General features: G+C 35.4%; 1 protein-coding gene across 2 annotated transcripts in view; it reads left to right on the forward strand.

Moving 5' to 3' along the window:
- The window catches only part of CNTN1 (contactin 1), a 241,168-nt gene that overhangs the window by 170,142 nt on the left and 53,959 nt on the right, over positions 1 to 17,067 (forward strand). For both annotated transcript variants that reach the window (XM_031589583.2, XM_031589584.2), the window contains exons 6-14: positions 2,562 to 2,657; positions 3,401 to 3,607; positions 4,823 to 4,919; positions 5,072 to 5,253; positions 6,949 to 7,073; positions 8,482 to 8,599; positions 10,180 to 10,330; positions 10,827 to 10,954; positions 13,574 to 13,749. In XM_031589583.2, the coding sequence (XP_031445443.2) occupies positions 2,562 to 2,657; positions 3,401 to 3,607; positions 4,823 to 4,919; positions 5,072 to 5,253; positions 6,949 to 7,073; positions 8,482 to 8,599; positions 10,180 to 10,330; positions 10,827 to 10,954; positions 13,574 to 13,749 (1,280 nt within the window). The remainder of the gene's footprint in view (positions 1 to 2,561; positions 2,658 to 3,400; positions 3,608 to 4,822; positions 4,920 to 5,071; positions 5,254 to 6,948; positions 7,074 to 8,481; positions 8,600 to 10,179; positions 10,331 to 10,826; positions 10,955 to 13,573; positions 13,750 to 17,067) is intronic.

Raw genomic sequence — 17,067 nt, forward strand, 5'->3', positions numbered from 1 at the left:
GAACAGTTTAACTGCTTAATGTTTAACATCAGAGATGAACTGAAAAGTTCTGTTTTCTGCCACAAATAGTAATACTGTGGTGCTTCATATCTCAAGGAAACTCAGGAGTAATAAATAGTTATTTTAGCATCAGTTTATATTTTTAGCTTTTATCCTACTTGTTCAGGACTGGCACCTTTGATGCTTGCTTTGTAGAACTCCATGAACCTCTACCACTGAATACAGCAGCAAATATCCTTTAAACTGAATATTTATGTCATCTCCATTAGAGAGAAGTAACACAGATAGGTTTAAAAAACTGGTAGTTGTCTATCTTCCTTTCTCCTTTTTATGATCATCTGTAAAAAATACTTCCTTTGATAATCACTATAGTTCCAAAATAATTGAATGCAAAGTTGCTAAAGACACAGGAAATGATCTTAAGTAGATTTTTTTGTTCTTTCGCTTGTGCATAAGCTGATTGGAAAATGGCAACAAACCATTTTTTGGAGTTCAAGAAAATCTTGGCTGTCTGTTCATGACTGAGACCTATTATTTTTGTCTCACTATCAAATGTACTGAAACAATGGAGCAAAAGTCACATTCTTGTAAACTTCATGTCAATTAATCCATCTAGGAGCACAGTCTTTAGTAGATCTGGATTGGCCTCCAAGAAGAAAGCAGCAGGGCTTCAAAACCACCAAAATATCTTTTTGCTGTTGTACGCATATGTACATGGGAATTTTATCCTCCAGGAATATTTAGTGGCTTTTTTTGTGAGTGCTGTGAAAAATTAGAAGCTGAAATACAATGGTACTTGCTGGAAAGCAGTCTCATAAAAGTAAAATGCAGCAATTTCATAGTAGGGAAGCTGCAAGAGCGACAATGGAGAGAAATTTCCATACTCACTAGTTGTTAGCTGTATGCCTCTGAGAGTGCAATGATTATGCTAATTCTTTCATTCTAGCTAAAAATGAATGTATTCAAATTAAGAGTTCATGGAATCATGGTTATTATAATTACTGAGTAATAACCAAGTAGTGCTTATGCAAAGAAGACATCAAGACCCAATCAGAGTACAGAGCAGTTTGTAAGTGGGAAGAAGGTATACAAATTACATCTTAATAATTGTATGACATTCCTGCACCTGGCATAGATTGTTCTATTTTAGTACTAAAATACAGATGTTTTACATATACAAATTTCCTATCCTATCCACTGTCATTAAATTTGTGGTGGTGACTGTCCTAAAGTTTCAAAGGTTAGTCAAAGAACACTGCACAAAAAGTTTCTAGACTTAAAATATAAACTGAAAATGAAAAGCAGCCATAGTTTTTCCTTTCATCAAGCCCTACACTCTCCAAATACAAGGGAGTATCAAAATAGCAAAAGATTTCTTTCTGTTGTTCATCATTTTAAATTTGTTTCCTGTTTCTGTAGCAGATTGTAAAAGCCAATCTTTTACAATTAAAGTAGAAATGAATAGTGTCACATTTACAAGATGATGAAAAGGTCGGTGATGAGGGAAGTAGATGTTTGCAGAAGGAGATTAGTCAATATGTAGAATCATAGAGTCCTTAGAGTTGAAAGGGACCTTTAAAGGTTCAATATCTTCTTTATCAAAGAGTGATATTCCAAATTAATTGGGAGCCACTTGTGGAGGACAGAACACATTGCACTAAGACACATGACAAAATTATATTTAATAGTAATCAGAAGTCCTTAGAATGGCTTAGTATTTCATGCATTATCTAATGTAAAGATTCAGATAGTCACTGGAAAGATTATTTTATCTTCTAGTCAGTTTGAACAGAAGAAAAACTAGTAATTCAGAAACTGGAAAAGGTGTATTTCCATAGAAGTTCACATAACTCTCCCTAAGGTTTTCTCCATGCATTTGGCAAAGCGTTATGGCATTTTCTTTCTTGATTCTTGTAGCTGTTCAGGTCTGAAAGCTGTGATTGGCCTTGGAAGAGACCTATCAAGTGTCTAGTGGGTCTATCTAACTATACATTGCAATTATATTTGTGAATAGTCGCTGTTTTCTACTTAATCTTTTTTTATATGTAGCTTTGTAGCTTTTCTTTATTTCTGGGTGAATGCTTTTGAACTGAAATTTTAGTTCAATATCAGAGTCATTCTTAGGAATTTAGTAGAAAGGCCATTGAAGAAAGTTGAAATGATCTAAATAATGTTTGCTTAGATTATATCTATGATAAAATATTGCATTCAGAAACTCTGCACTTCACTGTTACTGATGTGTTATTCACACTGCAGCAGTATTTGAAGCAGGACTACAGTCAGTATTGTTACAATTTCACTGCACTTCCTGACATAGAGGTGTTTCTTTTTTCTTTTTCGAATTTGTAGTTATAATAACTAAAATATTGTAAAAAAATTTTTACTGTAAAAAATGACAGGGTTAAAATAAGCAAACTTGTCATAATCGGTCCACAGACGCCTGTATGCAAGATACTGTTGTATTTCTATGTTTATTTCTACGGAATGAAAATGCTTAAAAAAATAATTTTTTTTGTAGTGAAAAGCCCACAGTTTTCCTCCCCCACCCTCTTTTATACTAGATCTGGATCCTTTTCCACCAGAGGAACACTATGAGGTTAAAGTACGAGAAGGTGTTGGAGCAGTGCTTCTTTGTGAGCCTCCTTACCACTACCCAGGTAATTGAGCCCAAACTGCTTCATTTTCTGATGCATAACAGTGGGAGACAAAATAATATTTAATTCTAAAAGTTTCCTTTATGTTTAATTAAACAGTAATTTTGCAGAGCTTGAGAATCTCTCTTTAGATTTGATTTTGATCTTGAATATATACTTGCGGTTGAATGTATGTAAAAGACAAGGTTGAATTTTCAGGCAGTTTTTGTTATTACAAATAACATTACTCAAACTAATCTGGATAATGGAAGGTGGGACCTGACCTGCTATTCAAAAGATCCTATTATGTCTCTATGTCATTGTGTCATCCCAGACCTGCTGCTGCAGCTTCATTCCACCTAACGAACTCACCACAACATACTCCAGTTAAAATATTCTAAAGGCTTTTTACCAAATCACAAATCTGACAAGGGCTTCCCTGCTCCACAGTTGGATCAGGGCAAGACACAGCTTCACATCTCCTCTCCACCTCACTCTAGCTCCAGTGGAAAGGCTTGTTTTAAAGGGAACCAGATGCACAGTAATCTGCGCTCAGGGAAGCAGCATTCTGATGTCCAGTACCAATAGCTAACTGGCTACTGAGATGTGTATAGTCTCACTTTGATAGCTATCTTTCCTGTATGAGTTGTGTGTAATCTGGAACTCAAAGTGAAGCAATTTATATGCAGTGGGTATTCCATGGTTTATGTAGCTGACACTATTATTACTGTTTTTTTAAATATTAACTAGAAAATATTTTCCTCCAGATGATCTCAGTTATCGCTGGCTTCTAAATGAGTTCCCAGTATTCATTGCTTTGGACAGACGACGGTTTGTGTCTCAGACGAATGGCAATCTCTACATTGCAAATGTAGAAGCATCAGATAAGGGCAATTATTCATGTTTTGTGTCCAGCCCTTCAATAACAAAGAGCGTATTCAGTAAATTTATTCCACTTATTCCACAGGCCGATCGTAAGTATTTATTGGAAATACTTTCTGCATGCTACATTCTGTTTGTATTTCAACTTCACTCATTCATAAATATTTTAATCTCTTGTAAGAAGAATTAAATGGCAAGTCCTAATGCCTACTGCACATCTGTTCCTTAGTTTTCCACGTACAGAGAGGTCCAAATCATTGCCATCCACAATGAGAACTCTGTGAAGGAAATCTCCCTGGATTCATTCACAACATTCCTTTCATATCATTGAGAACAGAGTTTTTCTCATCTCTTTTATCTGATAAGTCTCTTTATTCATCTAAAAATCTTTAATATCATCTGTGGTATTGGCATTGGTTAAAAAGGTTTGTGTAGAATTTAGTAGAAAGTTTCAGGATATTTGTCTTCTTTGTGAAAATAGCAATTCCTTTTGCTCTGCTGAAATATCCTGTCCAAGGACTCTGTGTCTCACCAGGCAATCCCCTGAGACACCTCTTCAGTTTTTATTACTAGACTGTTCTCTGCCATTTCATAAATCTGCTTATTTTCTGCATGGTAATCGGATTCCTTTCTGCAACTTTAGACAGTCACCAGAGTCTCATGAACTAATCATCAGGATTTCAGCGCCCCTTTTATTTGTTAGATTTCCTTTATTACAGTGAAGAGATCAAATTTGGCTGATTACAAATCAGTGATCTTTGTCCAAATTTTCCATACTGGAAACTCATACTGTAATCTTCACCTAGAACTATATAAGGAGTCCCACAGAGATCACACTAGGTAGATCTGATTACATTACTTACTTGTACCCTTGTTAAGCTGTAGATTTCCTGGTTGTAGCTCCTTCATACCATTAGCAAGAGACTATAGAGCTTAAATTCACAGTAATTCTAAATATTCCATTCAGTGAAAGAATCTGTAGAAAATAAAGGCTCAGGCTTTTTCTTTCTACTCCTACACAAAGCATCATCACAATTTAAATGCTAATAAATGAGTTTTGTTGAATTATTGTGTTGTAAAGAGATGTTAAGCATTAGTGTCCAGGCATAACTATTTGCTGAATAAAACAATTCTGCCTCAATTCTGCGAGTTCTGTGCTAAATCAGATTTCACAGATAGCCAGGGTATATACACTGTAAAGAAGGATTTTGTCTGGATTACAATGGATTTTCTTGAACTGTGGAAATTTTAATAGCTGTATTTTTTCCTACCACCCCTCGTCTGAGAATCTCTTGTTTTCATGTTAGGTGCCAAAGTGTATCCTGCTGATATCAAGGTGAAGTTCAAGGACACGTATGCTCTCCTGGGGCAAAATGTGACACTGGAGTGTTTTGCTCTTGGAAAGTAAGTGTGTTCTAAAGATACTGTAGAGCACTGCTTGCTTTCATATTTCAGGAAAATAAAATATGTTTCATCATCAAATACTTTTTTGTAGTCTGCAATTTAACAGCCACTTCTAGAACATGCTGATTTGTTCTTTTCTGTACCTTTTCAAGTCCGGTTCCTGAACTCAGATGGAGTAAATACCTTGAACCTATGCCAGCGTCTGCTGAGATAAGCATGTCTGGGGCAGTTCTTAAGATCTTTAATATTCAGTATGAAGATGAAGGACTTTATGAGTGTGAAGCTGAAAACTATAAAGGAAAAGATAAACATCAAGCAAGAGTTTATGTGCAAGGTAGGTAGAAAAAATTTATTCTTCTTGATTTATTGATGTTGCTTTTACTTATATTGGAAGTATCTGTGTTTTCAAGCTCGATGTCAGTGTGGACTCATTGCATCATCCTGGCACACTGCTATTTGAGTTAATAAAACTAAATCAAAATCCCTACATTGAATATCAAGTGTAGCATTCATGAATTAATTATTAACAACAGCTCAGTTTGCCTGGTTATGGTAGATCTATATACATTTTGATAGCATTATTTGTTAATGTATTTGTGCATAATGGAATATGCACAATGAAAATTAAGTAAGTGATTGAGAATAGTTAAAGTGAAAGAACTACCAGAAAGAAAAATAGACAATTAAATTTGTTACGCCTTCTTTTTTTCTGCATTTTGTCTTTTATGTCTGTCAGTGGTTTATGGGCTGGTTCGGCCCAGTTCCGTGAGTAAAGGAGCAGAGGGATTTCACAAAATCTGCACCTCCGGAAAAGGGAAACAGGGGGCCCCAAAATAATTAAATACAGTGGTAACGATCTGAGGAAAAACAAACTAATTTACTAAATATGATATTGGAATCCAAGATAACACACTATAATACAGTATAATTAGAATCAAAGCTAATAAATTAAATGTAATGAAAGTGTCCAAAAGGTGGATAGGCCTCACCATAACAGTGAGGTGAGATGTGCAGTCTGGTTGAGCAGCAGGGAAGAAAGCCTGATGAAGAAGAGCCCATCAGGTGACCTTGCCAGGGTTATATCTCCTCTCTGACCACAAAACCCTGTGGGGTGTGTCGTTCTTCTCTTCCAGACAGGTGCCCAGAACTGGAGCATTAACACTTTAACTCCCAGTGCACTACATGATGTGATGATGTGGAATACTGATAACCAGAAATCATAAAACCATGACAATGTCTGTCTTATATTAGCTACAGTCATTTCTTCATTCCTCCAGCCTCTGTCCCTTCCCTTCACACATTTGAATAAAGGACAAACCAAAAAGCACTTATCTTATTGCTAAAGTGGAATCATTTCAAGTAGTCAAACTCCTTGACTAAGACTTATGCCATAAATCTTCGGCTTGAGAATATTGTTCATGATAGCTGAATTACCTTCAGAATATTTCACTCTCATTTCACTGGCAAATAAGAACATCTCTGGGTTAAGATCCTCAGTTAAACTCACGAACTTTCTGGAATAAATGAGAATTGGCATGAGAAGATTGTACTGATTGTCATACATTAGCATAATAAATTAATTTGTTTGCTTGGCGAAGGCAAAAATACAAGGATATTTCAATATTGTTAAGCATATTTTCTGAACCAAAAGAATGTTTTTCTTGGATGCCCTTTGATTACCTATCTAGATTTGCACAATTCCATTTAACTATCATTTTTATGACACTACTGAATAATGTACTTGTATAATCTGCAGGTAAGTGCTGACATCTTACATCTTCTGGACATTTGTGAATCATTCTTACAATTCTGTATCTTTTTGCTCATAAAAAATGAGTTGCAGCTGTTTTGGGTCTACGTGGTAAAAGAAAAACAATTCATTCTGTCCTGTGCTGGAATACTAATACAATGCTGAGTTATCGTCTATGTCTGACCCGTTAAGTGTCATGGAATAAAGAGATTATAATGCTACTTAAATACACATCTATATTTACAAGATATTGTGTTTTATTTTGTTTTTATTCTTCAGCCTCTCCAGAGTGGGTAGAACATATCAACGACACAGAGAAGGATATAGGCAGTGATCTCTACTGGCCATGTGTAGCTACAGGCAAGCCTATTCCAACTATTAGGTGGTTGAAGAATGGAGTCTCGGTAAGTTTATTGCCATAGGTAACACAAGATTGATAGGCTAGCTGATGGAAATGATTTTTTGAAGCACGCATTATTAAAGGGCAAAAGAAACTGAATTATAAGTATACAAAGATCTGCTGATTCCCCCTCTGCTAGTGATTAAAGTCTATTTTTTCTAGTTTTGTGTCAGTCTTTTCGTAAGTTTTAAATTACATTTTTTCACAGTATTTAGTAGTCAGCTCTGAATTCTGACCTTGCCTTTTGACTGCATGTCTGGGGGTGGATTTTCCTTTTTTTCTCCAGGCCATTATAAGAAACTGCTGTTTTTTTCTCCTTTCTGGATGAAAAATGTTACCAACTTCTCTACAAAAATCATCCTTTTTTATCACATTAAACATGACGGCATCTTTAAAAAAAATAAAATAAAATGTAAGAAAGACTAAGAATGGAGTCAGTGCAGACAAGAAGAAAGAATCATTTAAAAATGATTAGTGGTGTTCTTACAATGTAACTTTTCACTTTTTTTTTCTGTTGCAAAGTTACGTTCTTGCAGATGATGTGAAGTTTAAATGAGGACTACTTGATAACTGAAGTTTATTACTCTGATTTATTTTTTTAACAGAGTAGATTTTCTGTCCAGATATTTCAGAAATGTAATTAATTATCCCTTGCTTGTACTGTGTGATGTGCTATTAAAGAACAGAGTAGAAGAGGGCACAATACAAGATTGCATTTGTGGAGATGCACTGACACTGTGAAAACAAAAGAAGACAAAAAGGCAGAGTTCTTTTGTCTGTGTATGTTAAGAAAATGTGGATTGGAAGGAGAACAGGAATGTCATCATCTGCCATATGGAGATGGCTTAAATTAGAAAAAAACAATGTTGTTTTCTAGCTTCTGCACTTATTACAAACCAGTGATTTTACAAGCAAATTACTTGACAGTCCCCACTGAACTTGACTTTCACTGACAATTTACATGCTAGATTTCAGAAAGCATGTAACTTTTCAGCAATGCACCAGGAGATTATATAGTGTGTTAATGCTGTGAGATGATTTCCAAGAGGAAAATAGCAAAAATATTTAAATTGCTTTGATAATATATCTTGATTCTAAATCAGATAATTTTTAACAATGTATTTTACTTAGCACAAAACAAATATTCCTTGTAGAAAATTGATGTTTTTAAATTAACCAGTACAAGGAATATGAGTCCATTTTCTTATATAAATGTTATTTTAATTTTCCACTACTTCATGCACTCCAATTTACTTATGTATATGGGAATGTAACAGATTTTTGAAGTCTTGCCAGTGCCTTAATGTTACATGAAGTAATCTCTTCTGAACGCAGATTAAGCAATGGACGGATGGATGGGAATTCTTCAGCATATTTAAGGAATATATTGTTTCACTGATTTTATGTTTTAGTTCCGGAAAGGTGAACTACGAATTCAGAGCCTGACCTTTGAAGATGCTGGCATGTATCAGTGTATAGCGGAAAACACACATGGAATTATTTATGCAAATGCTGAACTGAAGATTGTGGGTGAGTGAGATTATTTGCTCTATATAGCAGTTATTTGCAGGCATTCTTTGATAACAAAGTACTGTGAGGATGAAGGAATGAACCCTCCCTGAATCTAGGTGAGATGAGGATTATTTGAGCTCTTTAGCTGGGTTTTGACAACAGCAAGAGAAATCAAGCTACTGATTTATGGAGAATGTTTACTGCACTTTTTCTGATGTTTGCCTGCTGTTACCACGCAGAGGAAATGATAATACAGAGGTTATATTTAGTGCATGGAGTTGTTGACTACTTGGTCAAGCTTGCAAAAGAGGTTGATAAATGTTTTCTTTTTTACTCACCTATATTCAGTCCTCTGTTGGGCGAAATTTGCTTTTTTTTGAAGCCATGTTGCCAGGCACCAGGCCTTTGAAACACTTCCTCTTTACTCTTGCCTCCAGTTTTGCCTTTTGTGGCCCAGTAAGACCAGTCTCAATTTTTGTGTGCAGTATAGCTGTCTCATATGACGGCAGGATAGTTATTAATCCTCTGTATTTTCCAAAGCAGTGTTCTGTAGTAGAAAGCTAGACTTTCAGATCCAGAGTACACAGACCTAAAATAATTTCTTACCTTCTTAGTGTTGCCCTTAGAGCAGGTGTGCTGGCTATTTGGCATGGCTTTCATAGTAAATTTCCCTGGAGCAGTTACTTTGGGTTCTTTGTGTCTCACGTTTGTATTCAGATTTTCCCAATAGCTGAACTGTTTTTGATTTCCACCACATTTCACAATATTTTGTCCTTTGCTGTTCTTCCATTGCCATGTACTCAGTACCGGACTGGATTACCTAGAAATGCAAGAGCGTTTCCAAACATACTGATTGATAAGGTGTGGGGTGTTTAAGCAGACTTTGTACTGCTCTAATTTGCTAATAGCTGTATTTCCCCAGCTATGCATAGATTTGCTGATGTGGTTAACAGTGATGGTGCACTGAAATACAAAGTAACTGGAAGTATTTTTTCTCGTATCTTATTATAAATAAGGAGAGAATTAGTAAGCACAGCTCTGATCTAAAGTATGTTAGTGTGGTGCTTGCAATTCATTACTGTTGTAATGGATAAGGATAGCTGGTCCAAGAGAAAGCTGCAAAGAGAAGGGAACAGCCTTTAATTTGTTAGGTGGGGGCTTAGAACCACTGAAAAGTAAAAACAATGTTTTATTTCAAAGTCTGATGGAGTGAGCTACTTCTTATAGAAGTGGGCCTCTAGGAATCTAAATTTTATTAGGACTGATCAAAAGGCCTTTGAAAAGAAGTAGCTTTCTATTGATTTCAGTTGACTTTGATCTTGTTAGATTAAACTTAGATGGAAGTTCAGAAGTGAACAAAAATAAACTTCTGCTCTAACATGGTATTAGATCTAAATGATTTTTGCTGTTTCTTTTAGATCACTGTCTGCTTCTCATCACATCTCTGTATCATTAATATTTTTCTCACTGGTCTGAATATTGGACATTTGTATACAATTCAATATTTCTGTTACTTACCTTCACTTTACTGTTGCAAACAAAATGCGTTCCTCAGAAAAGTCGCTAACAGCAGTACTCGTGTTAAATTTTGTTTTCAGCTTCACCTCCTACTTTTGAACTGAACCCTATGAAGAAGAAAATCCTAGCAGCTAAAGGGGGGCGTGTAATCATTGAATGCAAACCTAAAGCTGCTCCTAAGCCAAAATTCTCCTGGAGCAAAGGAACAGAATTGCTTGTAAATGGGAGCCGGTTAGTATTGACTGCTAGTGGACACTATGAATCTTAAAATGCTGCCTTATGTTTTTATTTATCATGCAAGCTAGTTCTTATTTTTGCAGAGATCATTGGCAGGAGAATGTATAATTTCAGGGAAGTGATACACCAGGCACTGTGGGTCCAAAGAGCTAGCAGGGCATGCATGGCATGCAGCTTTAGCCAGAGTGGTTGGTGCTGTTCACGTTTCTAAATTGAATTGTATCACAAAACTGTAAGAAAAATATTTGAATGACTACTAGTAAATGAAAGTAGAACCTCTTGCTCCAGCAATGTGAGGCATCTAGTGATGCCTCAATCTATTTAGATATTTTTGGACTATAGAGTGTTTATATATGTAGCAGTCAGGCATGAGATTCCAAGATATTTTTGCGGTATCTTTCAACTTAATGCAATTCCAACTGTAAGTATTTCTTTCTGGTCTAAATGCCAAATTTCTCTTTCAATAATTTTCAATTTACACTTTCAATAGCATACATATTTGGGATGATGGGAGCCTGGAAATTATCAATGTCACAAAGCTGGATGAAGGCCGCTACACCTGTTTCGCCGAAAATAACCGAGGAAAAGCTAATAGCACTGGTGTTCTGGAAATGACAGGTAAACCTCTACACTGCATACGTTTGTTGTGGGTAAATCCCCCTGTTCAGAATCACTATTTTTCACTCACAGCATTGCAGTACTTTTGCAAACCATTTCATATCTTTCTTTTCTAGATTAATGGGTCTTTAAACAATAAATTGTGGCTTTTAGAATGTATTGCTCAGTAGACACTGGGTACGTGTTCACCTATTCAGAGATTGCATATCAGTTTTCAGGGAATTCTTAAAACTGATCCATTAAACTGGCATGCTGTGATGGATTCATTCAAGATCATGATGACTTAGCTCAAAAATGGATGGAGGACCATGGCCAGAAAAGAGAAATGGGACTCTTATTGACCATCTTTCATTCTTTATTTTTTTCTAATTTTTTTTTTTTTTTTTTTTTTTGCGAGGTGAGCAAGCCTGAGAGTGCATTGCAGTTAAATAAATACAGATTAAATTTGTGAAATAGGAAAATGTAGACATAGGGTTGCATTACTAAACTCCCTTCACTTACAGATTTTAGTATTTGCTGATTGAATATTGATACCCCTAACTATTTTAAATCTGATGTCAAATACCTGTAGAATACAAACAAAAAGGATGACATTCATGAACAGCTATGTCTACCAAGTCTCACTGACAATAGAAGAGTTATTTATTTTCTTAATGTCTGTTCCAAAAATCATGCTACATGTGGAAGCTTAATACCGCAATATTGATGCACTGACTTAAAAATTAGTCTGTATCTTCGGATCAAATTAAACAATCTTTTCTGGCTTATTTATTGCACCAAATGAGACAGTATTGTAAGATTTTATTTTGATTAACCAAGTGCGTTTCATGTTTGCAGTTACTTTTTATCATCTTCTGTAGTTTTACATGTCTTGCTATTAGTCTCAGTCATATCTTCTAAAATCAGCATGAACATCTGTATAATAAGTCTGCACAGTGGAACACTTAAACCACAGACATTCATATGGTACAAACTAGTTATAAAGAAATTTCCAGGCTTGGAGTATTCTGCTCTGATTCATCTGAAAAGGAATTTCAAAAGGCTAAGGCGCCTCCCTTGCATCACAGCAGAAACAAGATGGTCAGATGACATATTTTGAAATTACTTTCACATTGTGGACAATGATGAGAGTTGACAAAGAATGCTTTGAAAATGACATTCTGAAGCACTTTGTATGACCCATAAAATTTTTCAGACATTGCTTGTAACTACAGGAAATTAAAAAGTTAAACTGAAGCTGACAGACACTGTAAAGTTTGATGGCCTTTTCCACATGCTCTTTGTTCGCTGTTTTGTAACAACTTCTTAGATTAATAGTTCTTAATATAAACATTTAGAAATTCGCTGGTGGTAGAATCAAAAAATGAGCAGGCATAACATTAGAAAACATTGTGTATCCTAAAACAAGTCCATATTTAGAACTTTAGAGATCAGATGTTAAGAAGTTGCTCCAGTGCACCATGGTACTAGTTTCTGAAATATGGAGTAGATGTGCCATCCTTTTAGTCTCAGTATTAAACATGTTTTGGATTATTAGAGTAGAATGTGGGAAGTTTTCTCCTCATCAGAACAACAAGAATATGTCTGTTGGGCTCATTTTACTGTTTTGTGTGTGGCGGGGTCCTTTGAAGCACACAGAAATTTGGATCTTAACTAGGGGCAATAGCTTAATCGCTGTCATCTTCCAGGTTTTAGTACACTCTCTATTTGTGGGAAGGATATTACATGATATAGGGAATAGGTCATACAATCATAGAATGGCTTAGATTGGAAGTGACTTTGAAGATCATCTAGTTCCACCCCCCTGCCATGGGCAGGGTTGCCACCCACTAGATCAGGCCAACCAGGGATCTGTCCAGCCAGACCTTGAATGCCTCCAGGGATGATGTTCCGTGTTTTTTTTTGTTTGTTTTGTGGCCATTTTTTAAAGAGAAAAGGAGTTTATCAGAGATACAATGAGTCCCTCTCAGAACTGTGTTAATTTATCATATGAATTTGACACATGTACCAAGATCTCTAGCAATCATCATGAACTCTCTTGCCATTTTCTGTTTCTGTAATGATGTGTTTCTGGGAGGTGTACAGCTTACTTCCTTTTCTTGTATTCTTTTTCTTTCCACACGTAGCTATTTCCATAGTTTGTTACACATCCCTTGTATTGTTTCTCAGCAGATAAATTAAGATCTTCCTGTGATGCTGTAATGGAATTCTGACTCAGCCTGACAACTAAATAGAAATTTCCATTTGTTAAAGAGACATCTTTTAAACCTTAAGAAATTCTGTAATTAAAACAAGAAGTTCAACACTAATCGCATAAGATTTGTTACGTATCTTCTTTCTACCTGAAGTAGTCAATGAATAAAAATAGCTTTGCATAGTTAACAATGTGTCTCAGAGTCTGAAACAGCCATTTTCAAAAAGGGCAGCTAAATACGTATGAGGCATTTCAGTTGTAGTTTTCCTTTTTCTGTTTAATTTGGTTCTTGGCATAGTTGCATGAATAACATGTGAAATAGAGTGGAGGGAGTAGTTTCATAGATAATCAAACAGTTATGGAGCTGAGTTTGCATTTGGATAAATATTTATTGGGATTTTCCATGTTTGCTGTTAACTTCACAGAAGCTACAAGGATTACTTTAGCACCACTGAATGTTGATGTCACCGTTGGAGAGAATGCTACCATGCAATGCATTGCATCCCATGATCCCACATTAGACCTGACATTTATTTGGTCTCTAAATGGCTTTGTAATAGATTTTGAGAAAGAGCATGAACATTATGAAAGGAATGTAATGGTAAGATACTTTTGATCCTTATTTAGTTTGTGAAAGCCTGGTTTTCTTTATTGTGAATAACTGTTTTACTTTTTTTCTGTTGTGCGTCTAAGTCTGTAAAAATACAACAAGCTAAGAATATAGCATAAAATTACGATGTATACACCTTCTAGACATGTAGATGCTTGCAGATAGATACCTGAATTCAGATATCCAAATTGACATAAGTATTTTGGTACTTCAGTTAAATCCCAGCCTGATAAATAGTGAATGTAGCTGGAAAGTCGTACTTACCTGATAGTAAGCAAGGGTGCAGATTGTCTTGAGAAAGCATACACATGCATACATTTTAACTTGCCCATGTTTTTCTCTTCAGTGTTTCTGGAATTTGGCACCAGACTGGGCCAGATGGTGGGTAGGAGTCAAACAGTCTGTAAACAATGAGCAAGAAGACTTTGTGTGAAGTCTAAACAAGTTAATACAAAGACGCTCATTTTGGCACATATGAAGAGGAATTATAAACCTTTTGTGTTTGCATGTATGGATATTTCTTCACAGTCTTCCATCAGGCTTATTCAAAATTAATACCTTGAGCAGAAATCCTCTCTAGTGATTAATTGTGTTATTCAACAACAACCTCAGACTAGTTGCCAAAAGTGTATTTATTTAAGTTGCTTAAGTTTAAATGATATAAAAATATTCAAATTTTGACACAGATTCTTTTCATGCTCCTAAGAGATGCTGCAGATATGAAAAGGCTGTTAACAATGCTTCTAACGTCAGTATCTTCAAAATTACCTACCTTGTAACATCCCTCCTGCAGAGTCCTAGAACAGCAATGTTACTTGATCTTTCATTGAAGAAGAGATTCTTTTTATGTTGTTGTTTTTCAATATCTACCTATGTCCACGTGAGAAGATATTTCAGGCATATCTATTTTATTCTAATTTGGAACAAACAAGTTCTTAAAAGGCTCAGTGTTACCTTAGCTTACTCATTTGCTAAGTTGTAGACTTCCCTAGGAAGTCACCTTGTTCTCTGTCAGTGAGAGAACAAGTCTTTCTCCAAAAAGCCAGTGTAGCTTTGCTAAGGTCAGATGAAGAATATCGAAACTCAGAGATACTCAAAGTCTTTTCTGCAACTAACTCCCCAAAAATTTATTAACTTACATAATTTATTAACTCCCCAAACTTACTAACAGGGGAAGTAGAAAAACGTATTTTATGTTGCTTCACAAATTACAAAGGTAGATTTACACCAGCTTTTCTTATCCAAAAAATTCCTGCATGTGGCTGTTATGTCACACTTTTGGTGAGTTTCTGTTCCCACATAGATGAAGAATCTTGGGTCATCTTTTAATAGCATTAGCTTTCCCTTAGCTGAAGGCAAGAATGAGCCCAAGTTACAGTCAAAATAAGAGCTCAAAGAGTAAAGCCTTATTTCATATATTCTGTGTAAAAGTAACCATTCCTGGTTTGATCCTTCTTTTTTTTTTTTTAGTCACTTATCAGAAATCACAGAAAGAAGTTGTGTTCCACTAAACAGCAAATCTGACAAAAGTAGTAGATGAAACAATGATTTTGATGTGGAGGAAAGGTGAAAGTGTCTTTACGAGAGGACTGTAATGCAGGATATGTAACGTAAGACCCTGAACATTCTTCATCTGTTTATCAGGTGTTTAACAAAAATTTTCTGTCCTCGACATACACTTCTGCGTTTTCCCCTTAACAGTGAAAGTAGAAGGAAAATAAAAATATAAATACATATATTTAGGAATTTTATTCTGAAATTTAATCCCAATGTTAGGGCACTTTCTATCAAAACGCTTCAAGTGAATGAGTCTGGGGCTAAATACATGCTTCAACAAGGGTGCAGAGCATAATTCTGTCTGCAGTTTAACTTAATATTTAGACTTACAATCTCATCTTTCAGATATAGGCAGTGGTCCTGGATCTCTGATCCTAAATTCTGACTCTCTCTACAATATTTTTGACATTTCACTGAGCTTACTGATTTTTTAAAACAAATTAGCCTATTTTGTTTCGATGGTCCTGAGAGAGGAAGAGGGAAGTCATTCACATCATGCAGATGCTGTGCTAGAAGTAACTTGTCTCTTTCAATAGATTATAGAGATATGTACTTCATGGGATACAGAAGTAGCTGAGGTGTGACTAACACTTAATTCATTTAAACAGTTAAGAAAGTTAGAAGCAAACATCAATTCATTTGTCAAAGTGTAACTCCATTTTTCCTGAGGGATACTTCTTAGTTTGTGTTCTTTTTGCTCTTCATCAATACTGGTATAAATAACTGAAACATTTTTTTTAGCTTTCCCTGGCCTTACTTCTGTGCTTTCAAATGCAAAGCAAGTGCAAATCATTTCTGTTTCTCTTTCAAAGGCAACTCAGTCTTCATCACTCAGGATAGAGAGGCAGTAGGATTGCATTTGATGTCTATAGTAAAGTTATGTAGTTATTTCAGGATTCAGGAATTAATAATGTAGGAGAATTAAAAAAAAAAAAAAAGAAGAAGGAATGGGCACAATATGAATGTTTATGTAGGATGTAATTAAGGGAATGTGCATTTTAAACATTAAACTCTGTTTCATGTATAATTTTCTAACAGAAAGGTGCTTTTTATTCCCCTTCAAATGTGAGCAAAGGGATTTCCTCTGGGCTACTGTTTATGTACTTCTGGTAATTCTCAGCTGAAGTCACTGGGTGGCAGGTTTGCTCAGGCTTTCTCGGGTGGAAAGGCACAACATCTCTAACTCTTGTATTGCTGTTCTCACAACTCTTCTCAAACATGAAAGAAATAATATTCCATCGTGAACATTGTGATCACTGGATACGTAATGCAATCCCTCTGTGCTTATCATTTCTTGTTGATGAAGGATCCTAATCTGTCTTTCTGAGAATATTGCTAATAATTTGTGGTGACATGCAGATCAGCTTGATACAGCTGATTTCAGTTCTCAAAATAATTTTGATATTGTCGTCACGTAAACATCGTGACACGCTAATGAAATTCATGTAAATACCTACATAAGTCTTTTTTTCTTAAATGGAAGCTTTGGTAATGACACCATTTACTGAAGGCATAGCTAATTTGCATTACATTAGTACTAAGACTGATTTATCAAAAGAATGTTTGTCAGTGCTGTTTTGATTTCACATGACCAAGTGTAACAGTGATATTTGAAATGAAAAGTACATATACTAATTGATTAACTTTCAAAGAATCAAATGCATTCTTCAAAATCTTATTAAATTGCTTGCTTTTGACTTTACGTTTGTTATTTAATTGAGGAACTAGACATTAACACATCCTTTAAAGCAC

Source organism: Phasianus colchicus, chromosome 1, assembly GCF_987193195.1.
Source record: "Phasianus colchicus chromosome 1, bPhaCol1.hap1.1, whole genome shotgun sequence".
NCBI classification, from domain to species: domain Eukaryota; kingdom Metazoa; phylum Chordata; class Aves; order Galliformes; family Phasianidae; genus Phasianus; species Phasianus colchicus.